General features: G+C 42.0%; 1 protein-coding gene across 1 annotated transcript; it reads left to right on the forward strand.

Annotated features, from left to right (window-relative positions):
• The first annotated feature begins 11 nt into the window (after positions 1 to 11).
• chrnb3a (cholinergic receptor nicotinic beta 3 subunit a) lies at positions 12 to 18,014 on the forward strand. The gene is made up of 10 exons (XM_084372961.1): positions 12 to 104; positions 3,239 to 3,389; positions 3,948 to 4,342; positions 10,691 to 10,842; positions 12,737 to 12,781; positions 14,224 to 14,333; positions 14,471 to 14,984; positions 16,335 to 16,525; positions 16,973 to 17,186; positions 17,433 to 18,014. Exons 3-10 carry the CDS (start codon positions 4,282 to 4,284, stop codon positions 17,562 to 17,564), a joined length of 1,419 nt encoding a protein of 472 aa, XP_084229087.1. The 5' UTR covers positions 12 to 104; positions 3,239 to 3,389; positions 3,948 to 4,281; the 3' UTR covers positions 17,565 to 18,014.
• Positions 18,015 to 23,175: the final 5,161 nt, after the last annotated feature.

Raw genomic sequence — 23,175 nt, forward strand, 5'->3', positions numbered from 1 at the left:
TAGCTGTTAAGCAGAATGCTGTTTTGCTGTGAAGCTACAGAAATGTTATGTGGACTAACTAGCTAAAAAACAAAACTTCCCCCGACTTTCCACAGGCATGGAAGGTGAGTACAATGACTGAATTTTCATTCTGGGGTAAACTTACTCTTTAAAACCTATTGTGAGGCAGAAGAAAGAAAGAAAGAAAGAAAGAAAGAAAGAAAGAAAGAAAGAAAGAAAGAAAGAAGGACCTCCTATCTTCTGCAGAACACTCAGCAGTTGAGACAATTCTCTCAAAAACATGGGGCTTTTCACATTTCTCTTATAATTAAAGCACAGATTGCTCTCCAGACTTCCCCTCAGCGCTGATGACCGTAATGTGAACTCATTTTCTTAATTAACATGGATTGAAAGTGGAATGAGACTAATTACTGAAGTAGTCTGCAATTTAAAGACCATCCAGAATCTCCATTTACCTCCAGCGCTGGATAACTAGCGTAAGACTCTGGCTGCCAGTTTGTGTGCACTGACACAGAAGTGGCAGAGTTTGTTTGGGTGTTAGATAAGCGGGAAGGTTGTGCCTACTTGAAAGATGTGCGCGCGCGTGTGTGTGTATGTGTGTGTCTCTGTCCATGTGTGTTTGTGTGTGAGACAGATAGGCTGGGTTCCCCCGTGGGCAAGTCTTGGCAATCGCAGAGCAGCGATCAGGTGCCTGAGTAAGACAGCATTTAATGAGATACTCGAAGCCAACCATCAGCCAAGTGGCAGATTTTCAAGCACGTGACCTGCGTGTGTGCAGCAAATCGGGGTGTGTGCATGTCGATTATGAATGGACCGTCAAATCCCGTGCATTTGTTTGTTGTGTTTGCGCGTGGGTGCAGAATGATTCACCTTGCAGTTCTTCTTCCAGCTGCTGTTTGCTCCAAATTAATTACGAGACGGAGAGAGAGGGAGGGAGGGAGGGAGGGAGGGAGTCCATCTCCTTGTCGAGCCCGCCGTGACTTCTTTACGAGTCAACTAACTGCTTTTTTGATTGCCTGAATAAATGACACAAAGCAAATGAATCCGAGCTCTCTGCTCTGCTCCCTGTCAGATGGTCTGGCTTGTTTGGACGTCGGCCCCTCCATAAATCACTCCCATTCTTCACATTCTGTCTTTTACACAGTGACACAATGAATTTTATATCACATGTGAGGGAAATAAACACGCTGAGCCTGTTGTGGAGCCTGATTATATTCATGTAGCTCCGATTTTCTCTCCATATTAACTCCAAACAGTGGTTAACTGAGCTGGAGGAGATGCATATGGGAGTATGGAAACTCTCTGTGCGATCAATAACTAGATCGCCTCATCCGCTCAGCTTGTACAGCAGGTAATTAGATAGATGGTGCTACAGTAAGTGCTCATATTTGCCACTTTACCTTTTAGCAGTGAAAGGCGAGAGGTTTGGAATAACAACATACATAACAAAGTAGCCCGAGCACCTCCAGTCTCCACTGGAATCAGGCTCTAATCAGGGTCCGGGATGCTCTCGTACATAATGGGCTCTAATCAGATTCGGTGTCAGGATGTGATGTGGCAGGGTGGATCGTTCAGTCATCTGGGATCTGTTTTTCCCTCTGGTCTCTTTACATCATTCAGTTTTGCTTGAGTCATTCTCTGTGCTTACGGCCTCACCCACAGTCTCCTGAGACAGTAAAGAGATGACGGTATGGCGTGACGTGGCATGTATAAGTTTGTGTGTATCTGAATGAGAGAAGCATCAAATTGCCCTCCCCCGTTGATTTACGATAATGTGCAGGCTCACCGCCTATAAAACAATGTGATGGGCTTCTGAGAGGAAACTTACAGGTCACTGCTTCCCGAAAGATGATCTTAAGCCGTTTATCATCGACTAAAGTGCTTCACGACATCTCCAAGTGTTACTCATAAAGTAAATTGCTCGGCCTTGTTGTTCTGCGCAATCCTTCGCTCCTTACTGCACGTGACCTTTTGTGGAATAACTTGAGTTGAAGCCTTGATGAAGTCATGTTGATGATTGATGTCGGTAATGTTAAGGAGTGAAGAGTGAAGAGTTTCTGTCTCTGATTTAAAGAACAGGTTCACATTTTTCAAGGCTGTCTTAAGTGATACTCGTGCAAGTTTGTACACTGAAGGAGTTTTTGTCTGCTGGCTGCTTTGTTTGTCCACTCTTAAAGTATGGGCAAGGTTGACAAAAATCCACAGTCCTCATTCTGTGCAAAAGTGTATTTCAAGTTTCAGCAAAAGCTTGAACAGTATAAGTTTATTCTTAGTCAGCGTTAGACAAATAAAGTGGGTATCTTTAAAAGTCACCTCCCCTCATTAAAGCTTAGCAAGTGCAGACTGTCTGTTCAAACACAAATAAACAATACTACACTGTATCTTGAGAAGACACCAACCTCATTTGTGTAAAAATTAGACTCGGAGATTAAGAACTGTGTGGACCCAGTTCAATCTCCTTATGACCAGGAACTATTACAGCAGGTCATTTCTTTTTCATTGTACAAAAAGGCGTGTGAGTATTGCACTAAGATACACATGAAAAAACGTAAACCTATTTTTAAATCAAACGTGTCAGTTGCAATCAAAACTTAAGAAAAGGCCTGCTGCACACTGGACTCAGCTCTGTATTTAAGTACTTTGCCAGTGTTTCGCTCCATCAGGCTCATTCTCCCACTTGCAGAAACTGCTTTGACGCACAGTGTACGATATCTGCCACTAGGGGGCTCTCAATCAAAACAAAACAAAAGACTCAGAATTTACGATGACCTGGATGACTGAGAACCTTCATCAATAAAACAAATGTAGCGTGGGATCATGGGGGTTGTTGTTTTCATTGTTAAAGCAAAATTATGTAACTTTTTCCTTTAAAATAAATGCTTCAAACAGGGTGAATGGTGTCTCCGTCACTTGCTTCTGCACTATGTAACTTCAGTGAGAGGGTAGGATCACAGCCTTACATACATGTTTACTTCAACATACAAGCTTTCAACACATAACATTGTTATGACGTAATGAGTTTTGTCTGACAAGTTGTTACAGACCTGGGATTTGTATTTACGGCAGTGGTGTTGCACTCAGAAACTACGGGGGGCGCCAAATCGCACAAAATGCCAATTTCTACATAATGTTGCTTTCAACAACCACTGTTGCTGATGAATATATCTATCTACGTGACTGAGGCAGAAATGTTAACGGACAATGTAATGTATTAAAGCTTTATTCACGTTACATTTAGTTACGCCCGTGACTTCCTCCCTCACCCTCTGACGTATCTGATGTCTACTTGAAAGTTAAAGTGCCGGGTGACGAAATGAAACACACCATTACCTTGAACAAAAATACGGATTTCTCTGGGTTCAAGCATCGTTGGAAACATTTAGGATCATGTAAGTACACCGCTCAACAAAATATATACTTTTAGACATTTTAAGGCAGAAATGTTACATATTGTATCTTTAACAGTAGCTGAACAAGTCTTCAATCTGTTGATCTTCAGTGGTTTATGTGTCATCTTACTACAGTTATGACAGAGCATAGTTCTCACCACCTGTGACCACACCATCAATGACGGGAAGTCAGAAGTGCCACACACCTGAAACTTTGAACTGCCTTTTAACCTGGTGCATTACTCTTTTAAGAAATACCTATTAGTATTAGTCCTTTCTTTGCTTTGGATTCATTTGCATCAGCCGCATTAGAGCATCATTCAGATTACTGTGAACTGTTTAAATATGAGGCATTGTTTCATATTGTTTGACACCAAAACTGAATATATGCATTAATCTGAGTTTGTATTTTGACCTTTATCAGACCTTTATTTGACATCTATCTATCTATCTATCTATCTATCTATCTATCTGTTTGTTTGTGTATGTATTTATTTATTCCTCTCTGGATGGGGACCGCGTCTGTCCTCCCTCCATCTCCATCCTCTGACGGGCCAGCCCTCCTCCGTCCCGCCCTCAGCCCGGCTCCGCTCCGGCAGCGTCCATCTCTGCACCGGGACACACACACACGGAAAGCGGCAGCAGGGAGACGGAACAGGCGACACAACGGGAGGAATCAAAAGGGGGACGAGAGGAACTGAAGCTGCTGCTGCCTCACATCGTGTTATACAAAGCCACCAACACGCGTCCGTCCTTCATTATTCAGACTGGACACCACAGCGGTGACGCTCCGGAGGTCCCACTCGGCTGCTGAAGTGATGCGCGGCCAGTAAAATGAGCTGATCCTCGCTGTGGACGCATCCAGTCGGTGTTGTTGAGGACCGGAGGGAGCATGAAGTTTGCGGTTGCGGTGTTGTGGTTCTCCCTGGCTCTCGGGAAGGCTACTATGCAAGGTAAGACTGAGAAAACACAATCTGTCTTTAAACTGTTGAAGCTGTCGACCTGGCAGGAAGCGTCCTATCTGTCCACTGAAACGACTCCAGGTCCGGGAACAGTTGAGCCCTGGAGAGGATTTGGGATCTCGTTGCGCGATGAAAGCGCAGCATCCCACCGCGGTGCAGCCTCATCCATCTATAACACACTAATTGGTGCTTCTTAATGAGGAAGGAGCTTTATATATATGTTGTGTAATTCATATATTAATGCGCTTCAACCCGTGGAGGAGGCAGCAGGACAACACGATGGGGTCAGGCGAGAGGAGCACGGTCATGATTTATTAAAGAACGGGAGCGCAGCGCCACCTTGGGATTCCTGACCGAGGGTGAGTGAGTGAGACGCTACAGGAGGACAATGTGAGGGGGGACAATGAGGACATGGACATTAATGAGGACAGAATTGCCTTACATAATAATACAACTGTAAATCCTCTGTCTCACAGGGTTTCTTATGACAAGTGAAGAATGAGATATTGTGTCAGCTAGGAAAGCAAACACTTACACCGACTGTGTGTGTGTGTGTGTGTGTGTGTGTGTTGATTCAGCTGACTGTAAAGCATATACACCACTCTAATCTTAAGATGGAGTGGCTCTTGGCAGCACATGCTCTAAATCTTGCTTGCTGTATATTTATGCTGCATGTGTGTGTGTGTGTGTGTGTGTGTGTGTGTGTGTGTGTGTGTGTGTGCGCGCGCGCTAGTGTGAAAGAGTAAAAGGGAGAAGGAGAGAGATCAGATGAAAAGTTGACTAGAAATGATTAATGTGCCTTCAGTAGGGATGGGCAATATATCGATATCATATCGATATATTAGATTTTGGATATCGTTACATCGTGATGTGGTAGATATAATAGTCATCCCTACAATATTGCCACAATATCCATATCGAGGTATTTGGTCAAGATTATTTTGATATTTGATTTTGTCACCAGTTGCAGCATTTATAAAGTACTTTTACAGAGATTAATATCATATATCAAGAAAGCCTAAAAATATCCTGATAGTATTCTAAGGCCGTATCGCTCGGCCTTAGCCTTCAGCGACCAATTAGCTGTCCCAGTGTCAGTCCACACCGAAGCTCAAGAGGAATCACACTTTAAACCGACACTGAGCTTCCTGTAAAGAAGGTTTAATTAATGCCACCCAGTGGAAGCAGGTCTGCATGCTGCATCATGCTTGAATTTGTTCACCCAAATGACAAGAAAACACCATATTTTGTCACTTATTTCTAGTGTAAAGCTGCACAATTAATCAAATATTTTATCGGAATATCCAAATTTCAGAAGTTGCAATGTTTTGACAAAGGTAAATGTGTTAGCATTGTAAAGAAGTACTGTAGTGCTGCAGAGATGCCCTGGCCTACAAAACTGGCTCTCCAGATGTAAGTAGACATGTTTGTTTGGTCACACCGTCATAATTTTATCATTTTTTTCAATTAAAATGAAAATTGTGACGCTGAAATGACCATTCCCAGTAATTGTGAATCATTTTGCAGTTGCAATATCTCTCAAAATAATTGTAAAATGTTTTCTTTTTGCCATATCGTGCAGCCTTACTCTAGTGCCATGCAGATAACTTGGGTTTTATCTGTCCAGGTTTTCAGATCTGCTGCCACCTGAAAAGAAATGAACAGAATTTCATTCGTGGAGGTCAAAGCTTTCAAAATTTACCTTAAAAATTCAACTGCAACCGGATCTGTTACTCGAGATAATTCACATATCCTCTCTGACAACTGTTTCCACAAGTACTATTAATTCAATGGAAATGAGTTCCAGTGAAAACAGCTCATAGCACGACTCTAATATTGCACACGTGTGGTCACCTGTGGTCACCTCTGGTCATGTGATGTTAAGTGTCTTTGGCATCAAGTGACTACCAAACCAACATGTGTTGGCGTGCACGCTCACATACAGTAACCTCACGGGCATTATGACTAATGAAGTTAACCAAAGTGAAAAGTCTTGGCTACCCTAGAGGTACCTGTCTTGTTGCATCATGGGTAAACAAGCTGGTAAACCTCGCTTCCTTCTCTCTATATTCTGGACTGAAAATATTCCTCTTCTCCAGCAGCCTGGAAGCGCCTCATTATAAACCGGTGACAGCTGCGTGGAGAAAAGACGAAAAGTTAAACTATCTTTCATTTGCACTACAGTGTGTAAAGACAAAATTGGATTCCCCTCCGTTTCCCTATCATCCCTTCACCCCTCTCAGTGGTACATCCCGCTGTGGTTCCACAGTGAACAGATGGCGGCAGTGACAAGGTGATCATACCACTGTGTCGCCCATGGGGTGTTTCAGATTGAGAAGGAGGCAGGGTGTTTGTTTGAACACTGGGTCACCCTGGTGTCTATATCAATCATCAGGAAAGTCTTACACACAAACACACAAACACACACACACACACACACACACGAACAGTGTATGCACGCACTAATGCATCATAATTTCCCCACGGAGAGTCAACCCCACCCCCCCGCCATCAGACATTGCGTTCTAATCAATACTCTCCCCTTCACCTCTGCTCAATCAACCACACACGCGCACAGACACACTCAGATTCAATCAGCCCCTGTCTGAGGGAGGACGTGGTCTCTTTGAGGAATCCATCCCTGCGGTGTTTGACTTGTTGGGCTCCTGCGTTTTCTGTTGATGACGATCTCGAGACAGAGTTGCTTCCTGCAGAGATGGTAGATGGGATTCAGCTGACTGAGTGTACCGACTCCCCGCTTCAAGCCTTTACAAACTGAGAGCTTTACGGGGGCTCTGATGCAATGGGAGGTAATCTGTCTGAGTGTGAACTCTGCTTTGACTTCAGTTTTCAGCACGCCCAACAGGAAGCAGGTGGAGGCAGAAGACAGGAAATATACTTATTTGTGTCACACACCCTAAAGTCATTTAAAGCAATGTTAGCAGTTTCTCATGATAAAATGTAGACAGTGTTGATTTAATATGTAGGAGAAACTATAAAACAAAAACCAGTGATGAATTAATCCGTTAACAAGCCGCTTATCCAAAGTCTGATACAGCTTACTCCTCTGTGCCATAGAGCCCCATTGTTTCTTAATGAACAACATTCATAATTCATTCATGTTTGAGTAACATTTGCTGAAAACTACAGTGTCCAGCTGTTTACTGAATTACTGATTCTCTTTTTTTACTAGTTGAAACACACAGGCAGTGGAAAATATGGAAAGTATTGAGGGACGGACTAAGACATTGTTGCTCTTGGTCTCTTCATAGGATTTCAATCAGGAGAGACTTATCATGAGTGAACAAGTATTTAATGACCTGTGCTCAATAAAGATGAGAAATGTGAATCGTCTTTGGTGATTGGACTTCTTCACAAAGTCTCGTATTTTAAGGGATTAACGGAGCTGTGCTTTGTTTAGGATACTCCCCTGGTGGAGTCGAACGACTCAGATCTGGATGGATTTGAAGGAGATCAGGCTTCTGAGCTCAGACCTTGGGTGCTGGAGGTGAAAGGGGTGGAGGGTTGGGACGGTTTGCACTGAAATTACAATTTGCAGCAGAGAGAAGAACAGTTTTAAAGTTTGGCAGCAATGATACGAGTGGCTTGAGAGGATCGTGGCATAAAATGGGTGGAGTAAACACCCGAAGTCAGCTGACTACGACAGACACAGGCGAAGAGGGGGAACGACGCAGCAGCTTTCTGCTGGAAAAACAAAAAATATGCCACACTGGACTTTGCATTGACGGGCAGGAGGTGGAGCGAGTGTTCAGCTTCAAGAACCTACTGTAGATGTACAGAATCTACCCCAGAAAAAAAAAATCTCCTCTAACTCTTGTAAACTACAGTAGCACACTACACAACAGTAATTTGTGTGGCATGTCGGATTAGAGGGTTTGCACACTAGAACCTTGTGTAAAGTAGTTGAAATGGGAATTTGCCTTCTCCCCTCTATCTGTTTTGCTGTCTGTTCTCATTCTCCTTGCCCCAGTTAACTTCTCCTTCTGCACCAACCTCTACCCTGCCCCCTCGCTCTGTCTCTCTCAGACACCGCGGGGAATTGCTCCGGGTCACTCTGTCTCACTCTCTCCTTATCAGCTCTCTCCATTCCTCTGCTCCATCCCTCTTGTTTGAGTGGCTGTTGATTCGAACTTCTCTTTCCTGTCTATCAGCCTCGGCCTCTTACGTGAGGCCACTATTGGCGGTGCCAAAATTGGTCCTCTTATGCAGTCGAATGATCGGAGCGCGGAGCTGATAGAGCCACTGAAGTACAGTGGGAGTCTCTGTTGTGCAGCTCAAGTACAAATACCACAAAATGCTCTGAGCGTCCAGCAAATGCTGCTGTCATCTGCATCTTTTAGACTGAGTTACAAAGTGTAACAGGGAAGAGGTTCAGTGTCTCGCTTGAGGACAATTCGAGGGGACATATAGCTCTTGGTGAGCGCCCTGGCTGTCAGTACAATCAAGTATGCAAACTTTAAGTCTCATAACTGTCTGACTACAAGACTAAAACATTCATTCTTACTAAATACAGCATGTCCCTCTGTCCATTGAGCGACTGTGTACTTTCAACTGAACCAAACTGAATTACAAACCATAATGTGGGTTTTTTTTCTACAACCGTAAAACATCAGAGTATGTTTACTGTAATTGTCTACCAAAGAGACCTGATATCTCCCCGCTGTCTGCACTTGAACCACGGCTGGTGAAGTGAAAGCCCTGTTCCTTCACTGCACTGTCTCCTGCTCAGTGTGAGCGTCACTCTTTAACTGACTATTATGTCTTGTGCCTGGCTGCACAAAGCGCTCTGAGCTCAGCTCGTCTCCCCTGGCAATTGTTCTGTCTGAGGTGATCATGTCAGCATGATCATTTTGTCAGCCTTGGGAGCTTAGATGCATTTGCTCGGCCATGACCAGCTGTCAGTCCATGGCTGATGGTGTGTGTGTGTGTGTGTGTGTGTGTGTGTGTGTGTGTCTGACTCTTAGGCCTTGACTTAAATTATTCTTTCCACTTGCTGTTGAGACTCTTGAGAGGTGGCTCACTTTGTTCATGTATGACCGTGTCTTTGCATGATCTCGCGAGAGGGTTTCACACATCTGTCTGTGCACATGAAAGTGACATGAAACTATTTTATTCAAATTTGTTTTGTTTTTCTAAATCAAATAATTTACTTTATAAAATGTCTGAAAAAATCCAGTCCAGGCATGTTAATCAGTCAGTCCACTCAAAAACCATTGGATGGATTGTCACCATTTTGTACAGATATTCACGACAGATGAACCCTCATGACCTTTTTGATCTTCATCAGCCGTATGCTGTGCTTAGTGCTAACTAACAAATGTTAGCATGCTAACACACTTAACTCAAATGTGGAACATGGTAAAGATGACACCCACTGAACATCATCATGCTGCAAGCCCCACAGTGTCCATACAGCCTGCATGCGCCCTTGAGAGCAGCACGTTAGCAGAGCAGTATGGTGAGGCGGGGAGGCCATAATCATGTGAAACTGACATCTGAAGTCAGCAAGATAACTTCACAGATGAACACCACTTTTATGATGTTTAAAGTGTAAATGTTCACTAGAAGTATAAAGCTAATGGTAGGCTGTAAAGGAACTATCTTGCGGTTGCATGACTTCACCAACACCAAGCTTCCTACTACACTACACTATACACACTTTACTACAAACTGATCCATCTACAAGTTGTAAAGTTAGAGTTAGAATAGTTTGCAACTAATGCAGCCTGTAAAGAATTTGTTTCATCGAAGAAAATGTGAAAATCTCTTAAGCTTGCTGTTAACAGACATTATTTAAGGCGTCTCACTGTAACACATTAAATAAAAAACTATTGACTTTGAGACGAAGGAAAAGGAAGTGCAAAAATGCTGGAAAACCTATTTCCAGGTTGTATGACTCATTTTATTGTGTGTAGGCCTCCTGTGTTTTGACAGCACTCACACAACAAATCCAACAACAATCACTGTTGTTACACACATGAAATGGAAGAAAACAGGCTTTAAGGGCTCTGGGTTGTGTTTGCACAACAGCTGTGTAGACAGCTGCATTGATTGAAAGAGAAGAATATCTGTTCCAGCGGCTGCCAGATGACTGAAAAACAAGGCTGAAACGTCTTCTGTGCAGACACACATCTCTTCCTTTATCAAAAATTAATGTATCAATATTAATCAATCAAATCAAAATTGTTGACAAAACATATCAGCTTACTGATAATCAACTACCTCACTTATTTCACATTCACAGCTTTGCTCTGATCAACACCTTGTACTTCCTCTGTCTTTTGTCTTCATCGCGTCTTTCTTCTCTGGCTCCTTCAGCTCAAGAAGACTTTGTGTCGCTGGCCGAGATGGAGGATTCTTTGTTGAGGAACCTGTTCAGGGGTTACCAGAAGTGGGTGCGGCCCGTCCAGCACGCCAATGACACCATCACTGTACGCTTTGGACTCAAGATCTCACAGCTGGTTGACGTGGTGAGGAAACAACACGCAGACACACAAACACATACGAGCCACTTAAACAAATTGGTCCCTCTGGGTTGTGTTTGTGAAACCTTGTGAAATTGCTCTTAGTAATTTTCTTTGTTTTCAACTCCAAGGTCACAGATTGTGCTATTGTGCTTCCTCTTATTGTGTCAGATGGGAGGATCTCAGATTGATATAAAATGAGCATAAACATGGACGTTATTCAACAGATTTTGATTGGAACAACTGCATCTCATTGGTATGCAGCTGGCGAGCTTACTCTGCATTTTTAGTTACATTGACAGAGGGAGAGCAGCTGAAGGAAAATCAATAGAATCAGTCTGGCCTCTTAAAGGTCAATCAGAAATGAGATGTTGCCCAAGCCCATAAATTCAGCATTTAGAAAGAAAATAAAATACTGAGGACATGACTTAGTATCCTCAATGTTAGCTCTGTCTCTCTCCTTGCCATACATTATGCATTATATTAATATGATACAGATGAATTTATTTTAAACCGTCTCTGCAGTTCCTGAGCGCCCTTGAGCAAACCAGACATAGAGGCTGTAAAGCTTCCAGGAGACAAACCCAGCACAGTCTTAAGCTGTGTGTACCTGTTAAGGAAGCACTGTGCAGAAATTAAAATAGCTTTACGTAACATGGTTAATAAAATCCTGTTAGAGTCTTCTGAGGATCAGAGGGAGGAAAGAAAGGAAAGGAGGAAGGAGGGGAGGACGTTAGACTCAACATCGCAGCGATGCGCGAGGGAACAGAAAGAAGTCAATGAGGATTTTGTGGTGTTCAGAGTTGGCTCATTATCTGTTTAGGACGGGGCAGAAGGTCTTTATTTAATGTTAGGAGGAAATATTAAAAGGTGAGCAGAGCAGAGGAACACGTGCAAACACAGAGAGTAACAGATGGAAATGGCTGGCTATTGAGGGAGTTTAACAGAGGAACTACAGCACAGAAGCTACGCTGAGGACAGGAGTGTGAGGATAAACAAGGAGGAAGGTAAGGAGCCGAGGGGATTTAAAGAGTTGAAGGCAGGAAGAGAAGAAAGGTGAAGGGAGAGGTCCAAAGTGGTCTTTCACAGCAGCAGAGGAAGTAATGAGGCCATCAGGCTGAGAGGAACCACATCACATTTATTATTTACGCGAGGACACACACACACACACACACGGACAGACACACATACACACAAAGTTGCCTCCACAATTCCACAGAGGGCCACATTTTGACTACATCAGCATTTGATGTTTGCACTTCTGAAATAACATTTAGAAGGGTGCCATCTTGTGGTGTTCTGAATAAAACACCTGCTTCAGCTCAATTTCTGGTCCGAGAGGATGGGTGTACAATCAGGCGTGCCTCAGCGCTTCTCGAAAAGCTACAAACCACAAAATCCATTCCATAGATTTTCTGTTTTCTCTAGTTTTGCTTTCCGTTGAAGCTTCCCCTGCACAGAAACTCTGGCTTCCACACATTCATTACTGTCTTTCTCCTCCTCCTCACACCTTCTTTCACCCACCCTCCATGCTTCCCCTCTTTTGTTTTCTGCAGTATACATCAATACTCGTATTCAGCAAATGAGGCAGAACTATCCGTGTTAGTCTTGCCAACAGTACCTTCTCTCGCTCATTAAATGGTAAAGACGTACCCCGAAACAAGGCACTTAACCCTCGAGATGTTCCACTGTGCTTTCTTAGTGGCGAGCAACAGAAGCAATTAACCCACTTTGAAAAAAAATCTTCCTTTCTAGCTAGGTTTAAGTACTTTCTTTCATCTCACTCAATTTTTTGTCTTGTGGTTTGCTCCTCACCACCTCATTATCCTCTCTTATTGTTCACAGTAAGTCCCACTAAGATGTATAAATAGTGAATAAAACCTCTTCTGTCTTCCTGCAGGATGAAAAGAACCAGCTGATGACTACAAATGTCTGGCTCTGGCAGGTAACACTTGATGCCTTTATATACAAATACTGGATCTTTAAACTGTGAGGTGCTATTTTCATATCTGTGAACTCTTCAAGTACTTAATGACTGCAATGGAGATTGGCTCATTTTAACAGTTTGATTCATTAGCTGCAATTTGCTTCTGTAGCCTGAATGAAATGTTCAGTGTCACGCATTGTGGTGTACTACTGTATTCAAGCGGAGCTAACAAATCTAATATGAGTATTTTCCAATATACACATATTTTATTAAGTGCAATATGAAGACACTATACAGTATTATCTGTGGAAGTATTTATCTGCTGAAAGTATGTTCAATGCTAGATGACTGCAGTACAGAAACACAGTGAACACACACCTTCCAAGTGTATTTTCTAGTGACTGTAAAATGTATCATTGGTCATTATGAATAATATGTTCGCTGAAGCAATATGTACAAGTACATACTATTACTATAAAGTACTATTTGCATTTGTTTGGCTTCCTCTTAATGTTTTCAGTTATGCTCAGTGGCTATTTGCAGTATTGCAGCGAATTATGATTTTTTGATCCATGAAGGATTTATATATATTTTTTTGTAAAACTTTCCTCAAGCTGAGAAAAGTGATTTTATAAGTCTCTGATGTCTTCACAATGTAAAGTGTATTTAAGGGTAAATCTAAGGGCTGAGCGGGAACTCACTGTGTATATTCAGTGGGCCTCATTACCAGGAAGTAAACCTGGAAACTAGAAAACTTTTTTGGCATATGCACCAGGCAAGGAATTCTTATTGGACTGAATGGGTGCCATCTTTTTGGGTTCACTATCTAATTCTATTCTATCTATGCTATAACACCTTATTTAATAATTCCCATGACTTATTATAAATGTATTAGATTATTGTTAATTTTACATGTTAGTCGAAGAAATTAAACATTTTATTTAAAATAAAGAAATTATTTTGCAGAGCAATATATCAAATTCTAAGAATTGAAAAATGAAAAAGAAAATATAGATAGAAGGTAGATGAAGGGTAAATCCTTGTCTCTGATTGGCTATTCCTGCTCAGGTTAGAACATACATGTGATCGTCATGTCATCACTTGAGAGCTGATCTTATCTGTTCCTCCAACACGTCACTGAGAAACTTGTGATTTATTACTCATTTTCAGTGAAGGCAACAGAATTTTACATATTAATCAATAAATCTTGAAGTTTAAAGGTGATTACATGGAATCAAAGACACACAATCATGGACATGGACAAGGCAACAAGCAAAGTTGGGACCACTATACAGTGTTAAACCTAGTTCCATTGCCTTTGTACAGTCGGCTGTCGGGTGCTGTCCATGGTGCTGAAATGCAGAAGATGCAGCTGAAGGCTTTCATATAGCGGTCTAAAATGTAGGCTTAATGTATCAGATTGTATAACTCATCACGCATTGTTATTTATTCATTTAAAGGAGTGGGTTGATGTGAAGCTGAAGTGGAACCCAGATGACTATGGAGGCATTACCTCCATCAGAGTGCCTTCAGAGACGATATGGCTGCCTGACATCGTCCTGTATGAGAAGTGAGTTATGCAGCACTCTGCACACATCAGCAGCACATTGTGAGGCACTGCTTGTTAACTCTGCTGCATATTTCACATCTTACACCCACTGGTCTTTATGACTTTTTCATCATCCTTTCTTTCTCATCATCTCCCAGCGCGGACGGTCGTTTTGAGGGTTCCCTGATGACCAAAGCCATTGTGCGGTGGGATGGCACCATCACATGGACTCCACCTGCCAGCTACAAGTCCTCCTGCACCATGGATGTCACCTTCTTCCCCTTCGACCGACAGAACTGCTCCATGAAGTTCGGCTCCTGGACCTACGATGGAAACATGGTGGACCTGACCCTGGTGGATCACTATGTGGACCGTAAGGACTTCTTCGATAACGGAGAGTGGGAGATCCTCAATGCCACAGGAGTAAAGGGAAGCAGGAGGGACGGGGTGTACTGGTACCCGTTTGTCACCTACTCCTTCATCCTCAAGAGACTGCCCTTGTTCTACACCCTGTTCCTCATCATCCCATGCCTCGGCCTCTCCTTTCTGACTGTGCTGGTGTTTTATTTGCCATCTGACGAAGGAGAGAAACTGTCACTTTCCACATCAGTGCTGGTGTCGCTCACTGTGTTCCTCCTGGTCATAGAAGAAATCATCCCTTCATCCTCAAAGGTGGGTTTCCTCAGGGGGGTTACATCAAACCCTATGTTCACTTTGAGCTTTCCACTGGGCCGATTTTTACATCCATCCAGCCTTTTTTCTCTGAGTTCAGTTATCCTAATTGTAATCTTAATTGCAGCATGTCCTAATTAACACAGATCACAGCCACAGCCCTCTCAATTACCTGCAGCTTAAACTGCATGTCAACTCAATTAACGAGCTATCGACTTCAGATACATCTCAGCCCAACACAGAACTCTACAGGAAAAAAGAGCCTAAAAAGACACAAAAAGACAAAATACTTTCCCCTTTACTGTTCACTTTACTATTCCATTTTATCTTATACTAACTATAATTTTATACTTTATGTAGAAGTATCAAATTATCTCTAAGTCTAATGACTTCGGTGATCCTCTGATTTTTCATCTAGTGCCACCAGATGGTCAAAACCTTCACTCATTCAGAAAAACAGCTTGGCACAGAGTTTTGTCATTCAGTCATTCAAGGTTCCCAGATGATGAACCATAATGTGTTTGGTGATCCTCTGACTTTTCCTGTAAGGTCACCATGAAGTTGAATGTTTTGTTTGCAAGTGAAATACTATGATTGGATGGGTCGCTGTGAAAGTTTTACTGCAGATATTTATTCAAGGTCTCCACAGGATAATTTCAAATCATTTCGGTAGTACCTTGACTTTTCATTAAGTGAGGGGACTAACAGGCTAAACTAAGAATCTGGTGAATGCCACCTGTACACATCAGCATGTGACAGCGTCATTCTCAGCATGTTATCAACAAGTTTCCTGGGGAAGTTACTGTGTAAGTTTAAGTTCACTTAAACAATTATGTGTGATACTGCTGGTGCTCAGTAGAGTTAGCGTAGGTAACAAAGTATCATAATATGATTACCATCCTGTTACCATGGAAAACATTTCCTAAGGGAATATGCACAATGGAAAATGCGGCCATAAATCAAGTTACCATGGAGGCTAGGAATAAGGTGTATAGTATGACGATGTTGGCCTTTGCCAAAAAACAAACTGCTACAAAATCAATCCAGATTTGTAACATCATAATTATATAATATACATTAATACTTTTAAAGGGGCAGTATCACAGGAGACATCATACTGGGCTGTACAGGCTGAGTACTGCTCGTGAAGAGCAACCTGAACTTGTTGGAGTGCCCCTTTAAGAAGCAGACGTTGTGTTGTGTTATCTTTTTTGATGTGCTAAGTCAACTAATCCTCCTCATAAATTCCCAATAAATGTTCTCATCGGTACATCCTGTGTAAGTAACAAGTAGCAAACAATAGAGTGAGCTGTTGAGCAGACTCAGTCACCATTACATTTCTGTCCCCAGGTGATCCCACTGATTGGAGAATACCTGCTCTTCATCATGATCTTCGTCACTTTCTCCATCATCGTCACCGTCTTTGTCATTAACGTCCACCACCGTTCCTCTGCTACTTACCACCCCATGGCCCCCTGGGTAAAGAGCCTCTTCCTTCAGAGACTGCCCAGACTGCTGTGTATGAGGGGACACACTGACAGGTAATACAGGATCAACTATAGTTAAAGGAATGGTTCAAAATTTTGGGGAAAATGCTTCTTTGCTTTCTTTTGCGAGAGGTAGAGGAGAAGATTAGCTTAGCAAATAAAGAGCTAGCCAGCTAGCTAAGCAGTCGCCAGGCAATTAGCTGAGACCCCAGGAAGTTACTGATCCTGGCCAAGAAATAGTCTGATATATAACCCTTGTGAAATGTTGAATTGATGGCTTTACACTCGCTGTTTCCAGTCTTTATGCTGAGCTATGCTAACCATCTCCTGGTGGTACCTTCATATTTACAGCCATGAGAGTGATATCGATCTTCTTATGTAACTGCAAAAAAGCAAACAAGAACATTTCCCAAAATGTCAAACTATTCCTTTACAATCTTCTAGTACACATTAGAAAACACATGTGAAATGTATTAAACAGCGAGTGTCCATTATCCTCAGATACCACTTTCCAGATATGGAGATGCGCAGCCCGGAGCTGAAGCCCCGCAGAGGTGCGGGGAGGAGGGGGGTTCCCGGCCACAGTGGCCAGCAGAAAGGCCCCCTCGCAGGGAAGGAGGACGAGAACCAAGCCTGGCTGGCCATGCTGGAGAAAGCCACAAATTCAGTCCGCTACATCAGCCGTCACATCAAAAAGGAGCACTTCATACGAGAGGTGTGGGGGTGGGCAGCCTGAGGGAAGGCGTGGGATCAAAGTCTTTGCATGCATGTGTATCACATTCTCTTTTAAACTTTGTCTTATATTCTCTGTAACTGCTTTAAAAATGACACAAAGAAGTTCTGGAGCTCTGAATGAGGGATGTTATCACATGTTATGTGACAGAAGTGCTCGAGGCTGATTCTCACCTGTGCACCTTTCTCTTTTGTTCTGTCCCTGTCTATCCCTCTCTGTCTCACTCAGGTTGTTCAAGACTGGAAGTTCGTGGCTCAGGTGTTGGACAGGATTTTCCTGTGGGCCTTCCTCACAGTTTCAATACTGGGAACTGTCTTAATCTTCACCCCCGCTCTGCAGATGTACCTCAGCACACCTTGACAAACACACAGATACAAACTTGTGAATACTCTCCAACGGCTCAGTCTTGTTTTCCAGTATGTCTTAGACTATGATTTATTGATAACACTCAACAAAACATTCACACTGTATATTTCTACTGCAGAATCAAACTTTTACCTCCCTACAGTATGGTTTACACCTGCAGCCTGTAATGACTACTGGAAACTGTAATGTTCGAGATGCAACTTGTCATTCATGTGCATGCACAGCAGTGCAAAGGAGTGAGAGCAATAAGCAGGTTAAAGTAGCGCGTATGATTTGAATATCCATGTTTGTGTAACTTTAACATTGTGATTATACATGCACACAACATGCACAATGAATAATGAGTTGTTTTGTGTGTCACATGCACCATGTTGTCGAGCCAGCTGTTCTCTACTGTCAGTGCTGTAATTATGACGATAAATAAAATAAATCTGATGTACGAAATACATTTTTCAGTCCTGTTTTTTAGACTCTCTGTCACCCTGGGGCCCCGAGACTCTCAGAGAAGCAGAGGACTGCAGGTTGACAAATAGCGATTTCTTTGTGTTAATTTGATTAACTGCAAATTAGTTTGGTAATATCGCCTGCACCACAAAAGCATCAGAAAGTGAAGTAATAGGGACCTTAAAGGTGCAATATGTAAGAATAACAAAACAAATAGGGGCGAGCAAATCACCAGAGTAACCTCTAACTACAGCTAACTACAGCTAGAGATGTGGACTGGGAGCTTAGTGACGAGAGGACTGTTGGTGTTACGCGGGCCAGGGCTAGCTGGTTAGCATGCTTACTTCAGTAGATATCTCTGCAACACAATGCATTGACATAATAACGCCAAAACCATAATTTCTTCATACTCTGTTGATAATTATAGTTAATTTCCAGATATTTTCAACTTAAATTCTTACACATTGCACCTTGAAGGTGGTCCATTTTGTAGAGGATAGTGTTTGTGCATGGTGCATATTCCTGCTTAAATTCACTACTTGCTAATTACTAAGTAAGCACAATGAGATCACAGTCCCACACAGACTCTAGGAGAAACAGGGTCAACAGGGTCCTAATAGGGACCTCATTTTTGCGACCTCTGGGGTTCCTAAAGGGTTAATCTGGCCCTTTTCATGAGAACAAGAGCTGTGAACTACAGCAGCCATTCCCACACTTCAGAATGACACAGCCCATTTTGAAATCGAAAAATCGTTTGAGACCAACCCAAACTTTTAATTTGCACTGCTGGCTGAAGGTTAAGGTTGGTAGGTCGCAAACATATTAATGTGAAACGGACTTTAACACAACACCGGATTTAAAGTAAATCAGATAACCTTTTTACATGCACATATGTAGTTTAAAATATCTTTTGGCATATATTGAACATTAAAGACGTTTTCTAATTTATTGTAAACTGTCATGACCCACCACAGGCCACAGTACCTCACTGAGCTACAGTACAGACCAGAGCAAAGATGCCCAAAATGGGGTCCGCACCTCCTAAGTTGGCCCTATGGAAGGTTCAATTTGGCCCCCAAAAAATAAATATATATAAAAATGTATTTTAAAAATACTATAATGATTATACAATTGTTTTTTTGGTGAGTTGAAAATCCTCTTTATTATATACATCCTTTATCATTAATTATTTTTCATAATCTGAGCCTGGCAGACAGAGTGACACAGGAAGTCAGTCAATTAAGAGAACTTGGGACCTTTGTACCATTTTGCATCTGAACAATACAACACAGTGATGTTTCCTTTTGTTTGAAGTTTCAGTTTCAGCCCTCCAAGGAAAAGTGTTTGAGCACCCCTGGACCAGAGCAGACCATCTACAGTGGACCAGTTAGGTTGTGTTTATGGCTGTAATGACACAGCATCACCACTAAATGGCAGCAAACATCATTTTTGCCACAAAGAATGCTGGTCCTGCTTCATTACTTGCTTCACAGAAATAGTGACGTGATTAAAAACTATATCAAATAAAATATATGAGCACACAGATAAAGAATTAACCAGACAGAGACTGATGATGTGTTAATATGCCCTGGTATAGATATTTAGACAGATTGTGACCATCCTCTAACACTACTCATCTACAATCACAGCATCAACCAGGATGAACAGCTGCGTAGGAGGCTACAACAGAGCAATGCAAACATACAGGAAAGGGGATCAGTGGAATTTAACCCTGTACAATGAGATTCAGTATGACGGATAATATCTCTATGAAGCTGATAATATCCGATGTTTGTTGATTTAAGGTCATAGAGCATTATACTGTACCATTACTGTGCCTTTACTGTACTGATCGGCTATACTCAAGCTTCCCTGAGTTGCTAAAGGGCACATCCTCAGCAGTAAGTACAAGAGGAGACAGTGGTTCATTCAATCCCACGCACTTGTTTGCCCATCTGGCTGAGTTCACTCTCCGAACTTTCCGGTTATTAGCTGCTGTAACTTTCAGGCCTTCAGGCTTTTGTCACCCAGCAAATATTGTTACAAGTGGCTGTCCCCAGTGATATCATAGCGTTTTGCGCTTTGGCCTAGTTTTCAGAGACATGAGTTTGTTCTCTGACTTATTAAAAATGGCTGGCATGCTTAAGTGAAAGCCTCTCCCCTGTTTCCCCTGCACTTGAACAGTCTGACCTCAGCCCAGTCTTCTATTATTCACAGCTACAGATCTGACTCAGGCAGACAGGTGTGTGTGGTGTGTGTGTGTTTGTCCATATGTCTGTGTGTTCAGGTCAGACAGAATGAGAGTGCACAAGGAGGGTGTGTGACACTGACAGACAGTGACAGAGCATGGTGTGAACCCCTCAGGACGACGCATAAATAAACAAGCTTTTAGGTCTTTGGATGGAGAAAAATCTGTGACCGGATGTAAGACACCGAAAATATTTTGAAGGGAAATCCTCTTTCCACCAAAAACATATTTCATGTACTTGTGTTCTCTGTGGAAAATTCATAATTTAATACTGCTACATTGTATGAAAAAGAAAAAAGAGAGGGGCAAAAATAAAATCTTCAAAAAGCTCACATAAAACCACAACAAGAATCATGTTATTAAACTATATGAGAAATAGTATTCTAATAGCGAGTGCTGCACTTGTTCATCATCACCTTTTTCATGTCAATGGAAAGTCTGGTGAAGTTTGGAAGTCCAAAAAACACTGAAACATGAATAAATGACTGAAAAAAAACAAAACTAAAATGGCTTCATACAGCTCGTCCAAGGTAATCGAAGTCTCCATATCTAAGAGAACCCAAATTGATGAGGCGCTGTTTACACCCTTAACGTGTCGTGGAGCTTGTGCAGATGGGGTGCACGCTAACACTTTTAGCTTAGCAGCTCAAGAGACGATTGCAGCTTTAAAAAAATGTGTAAAAAATGTTTTTTTCAAATCAATTCGGGATCTTTTGGCTTCCGGAGACTTGACTCGTGAGAGAAGAGCTACATGGAGCCATTTTATATTTTTTGTCATATGTTTATTGACTTTTTAAAGCTCTCCATCGAGAGAGTGAGTACATAATAACTAAATTTTAATTCTTGGGTGAACTTTTCCTTTAGGCCAAATATTAACATCACTGTCCTAACATGCTCACAATGGTAATACTAACATACTAATATTTAGCTGGTTCACTTTCTAAGTTGAGAGTGTTAGCAACATTCGCTTATTAGCACAGAACAAAAAGTGCAACTGAGGCTGATGGGAGTATCTTTTGTTTTTACAGGTCATAAACGAAAGCATCGGGGAAATTCAAAATGTAACTGCAGTCCTACAGTTCATCCTGAAAGGAACATGAATTACATATCACAATATTACATATAAACCTCATGGTGGTGCAAGAGGAAAGGATTCATCCTCTTGGGACCATGGATGTCTGTACAAACTGTTCTCACAATCCTTCTAGTAGTTGTTGAGATAATTCGGTCCAGACCAAAGTGTTGGAACAACATTACTATCCCTAGAGCTGCTAGCATGGCTTATAATAAAACCAGCAAGTAGTTATTAGATGTAAAGTGAACTGCATATATACTGTACATCTGGGGGCCTGAGCCAGTTATACTCTGCATGGAGTCTACAGACATTATTTTTATATTCATAGAAATTCCAGCTCAGTTGTAGTATTTGCCTCATGCCACAGGGCAATCTGATCCATCTGAGTGAGCATTCTTCACTAACCTCAATCCTATACGGCCTGAATCAGCCTGACCTGCATTCATGTGTCAGCTATAGTGATTTAAAGTCATGGCATTGCTTGACAGAGACACAGGCTTGAAATACACAATAAAACCTAATGCTGGAAAACATTCAGAGAGTCTACAGTTTTGCCTTTGTTTAGTATTGACTTGGAAAGAGCATACTTTATTTTCTGTGACACTAATGTACAGCTCCAGCGGCAATAAACAAGACAAGATTGAAACGGTGATCACGGGAGAACTCTGGGGAATTTCATGGTATATGGAAAGACTCAATTTTCTGCTTCACATCTGTTATCACTGCTGTAAATTGAAGCTCATCTGGACTGAAAGACTGAAACACATTCTCCACAAGGTCAGTCTCACATACATTCTTAATGAAGCAAGTCCAGGCTGTACATCTTAGGAGAATTACAGGGTAGGGTCCTGCCTCTGTGGCTGCAAGCAGCTTGAAGGGAAAGCTGATCATGAATCCAATTACTAATGGAAGAACCAGGGACCAAAGCAATAAGATGGCAGTAACACACCTGTGTTATTCGTTATAACATCACATATACAAACTGTGTGTGCTTAGGTGTGTGTGTGTGTGGCCCTTGTCACTTCCTGACTACATGACTCAGACAGCCAGAAGCACCACAGGGCTGTGAAAAGGTCAGTGTAGGTGCTGCAAAACATGCTCTGTTACTCACCTCGGCTTCCACATCCGAAGGTGTGATCCTGCCTTTTAAAGAAAGACTATCCTGCCAACGTGACCTTTACCTCTTACATCACCTGAGAAGACAGTCAACAGTGTGAATGTTGTGACACGTGTTTGTAGGTTAATGTCTCTTTGTTTTTTGCTGACTTAGGCCAGAGAAAGGAAAGTGAGGACATGTATAGAGAAGCCAGAGAGGCAAAAGAAGAGGTTTCTGAGGAGGCATCAGCTCTTATGGGACTGTTAACGAGGTACACTGACTGTGATAATGGCTGTGGATTTGAAGACAAGGCTACAGTACAGTGCACAAAAGCCTGTATAAATAAATGTAACTATCCTGTATGACCCAAAAGTCATTATGGTAATAGTCAGAGTCACCCATATGAATAGTACTTGAGTAAAAGTCTCAAATGTACAATTAAGTAAAATGTACATATGTATGTACATACTGTATACTCTGGGTCGACTGATTATCAGCCTGGCTAATAACAGTAACAATAGTAAAATACTTTTATTTGAAAATGTGTTACCTTGGCTCTGATGCAGCCTGTAAACTGTAAAGTAACTAAAGTTCAAATAAATGTAGAAGAGTAAAAAGTACAGTATTTGTCCAAAATGTAGTTGAGTAGGAGCATAAAGTAGCAGAAAATGGAGATACTCAAGTACAAGTACCTCAGAATTGTACTTAAGTACAGTACCTGAGTAAAAGTACTTCCATCACT

Source organism: Pagrus pagrus (genome assembly GCF_965226575.1).
Source record: "Pagrus pagrus genome assembly, chromosome: 2".
NCBI classification, from domain to species: domain Eukaryota; kingdom Metazoa; phylum Chordata; class Actinopteri; order Spariformes; family Sparidae; genus Pagrus; species Pagrus pagrus.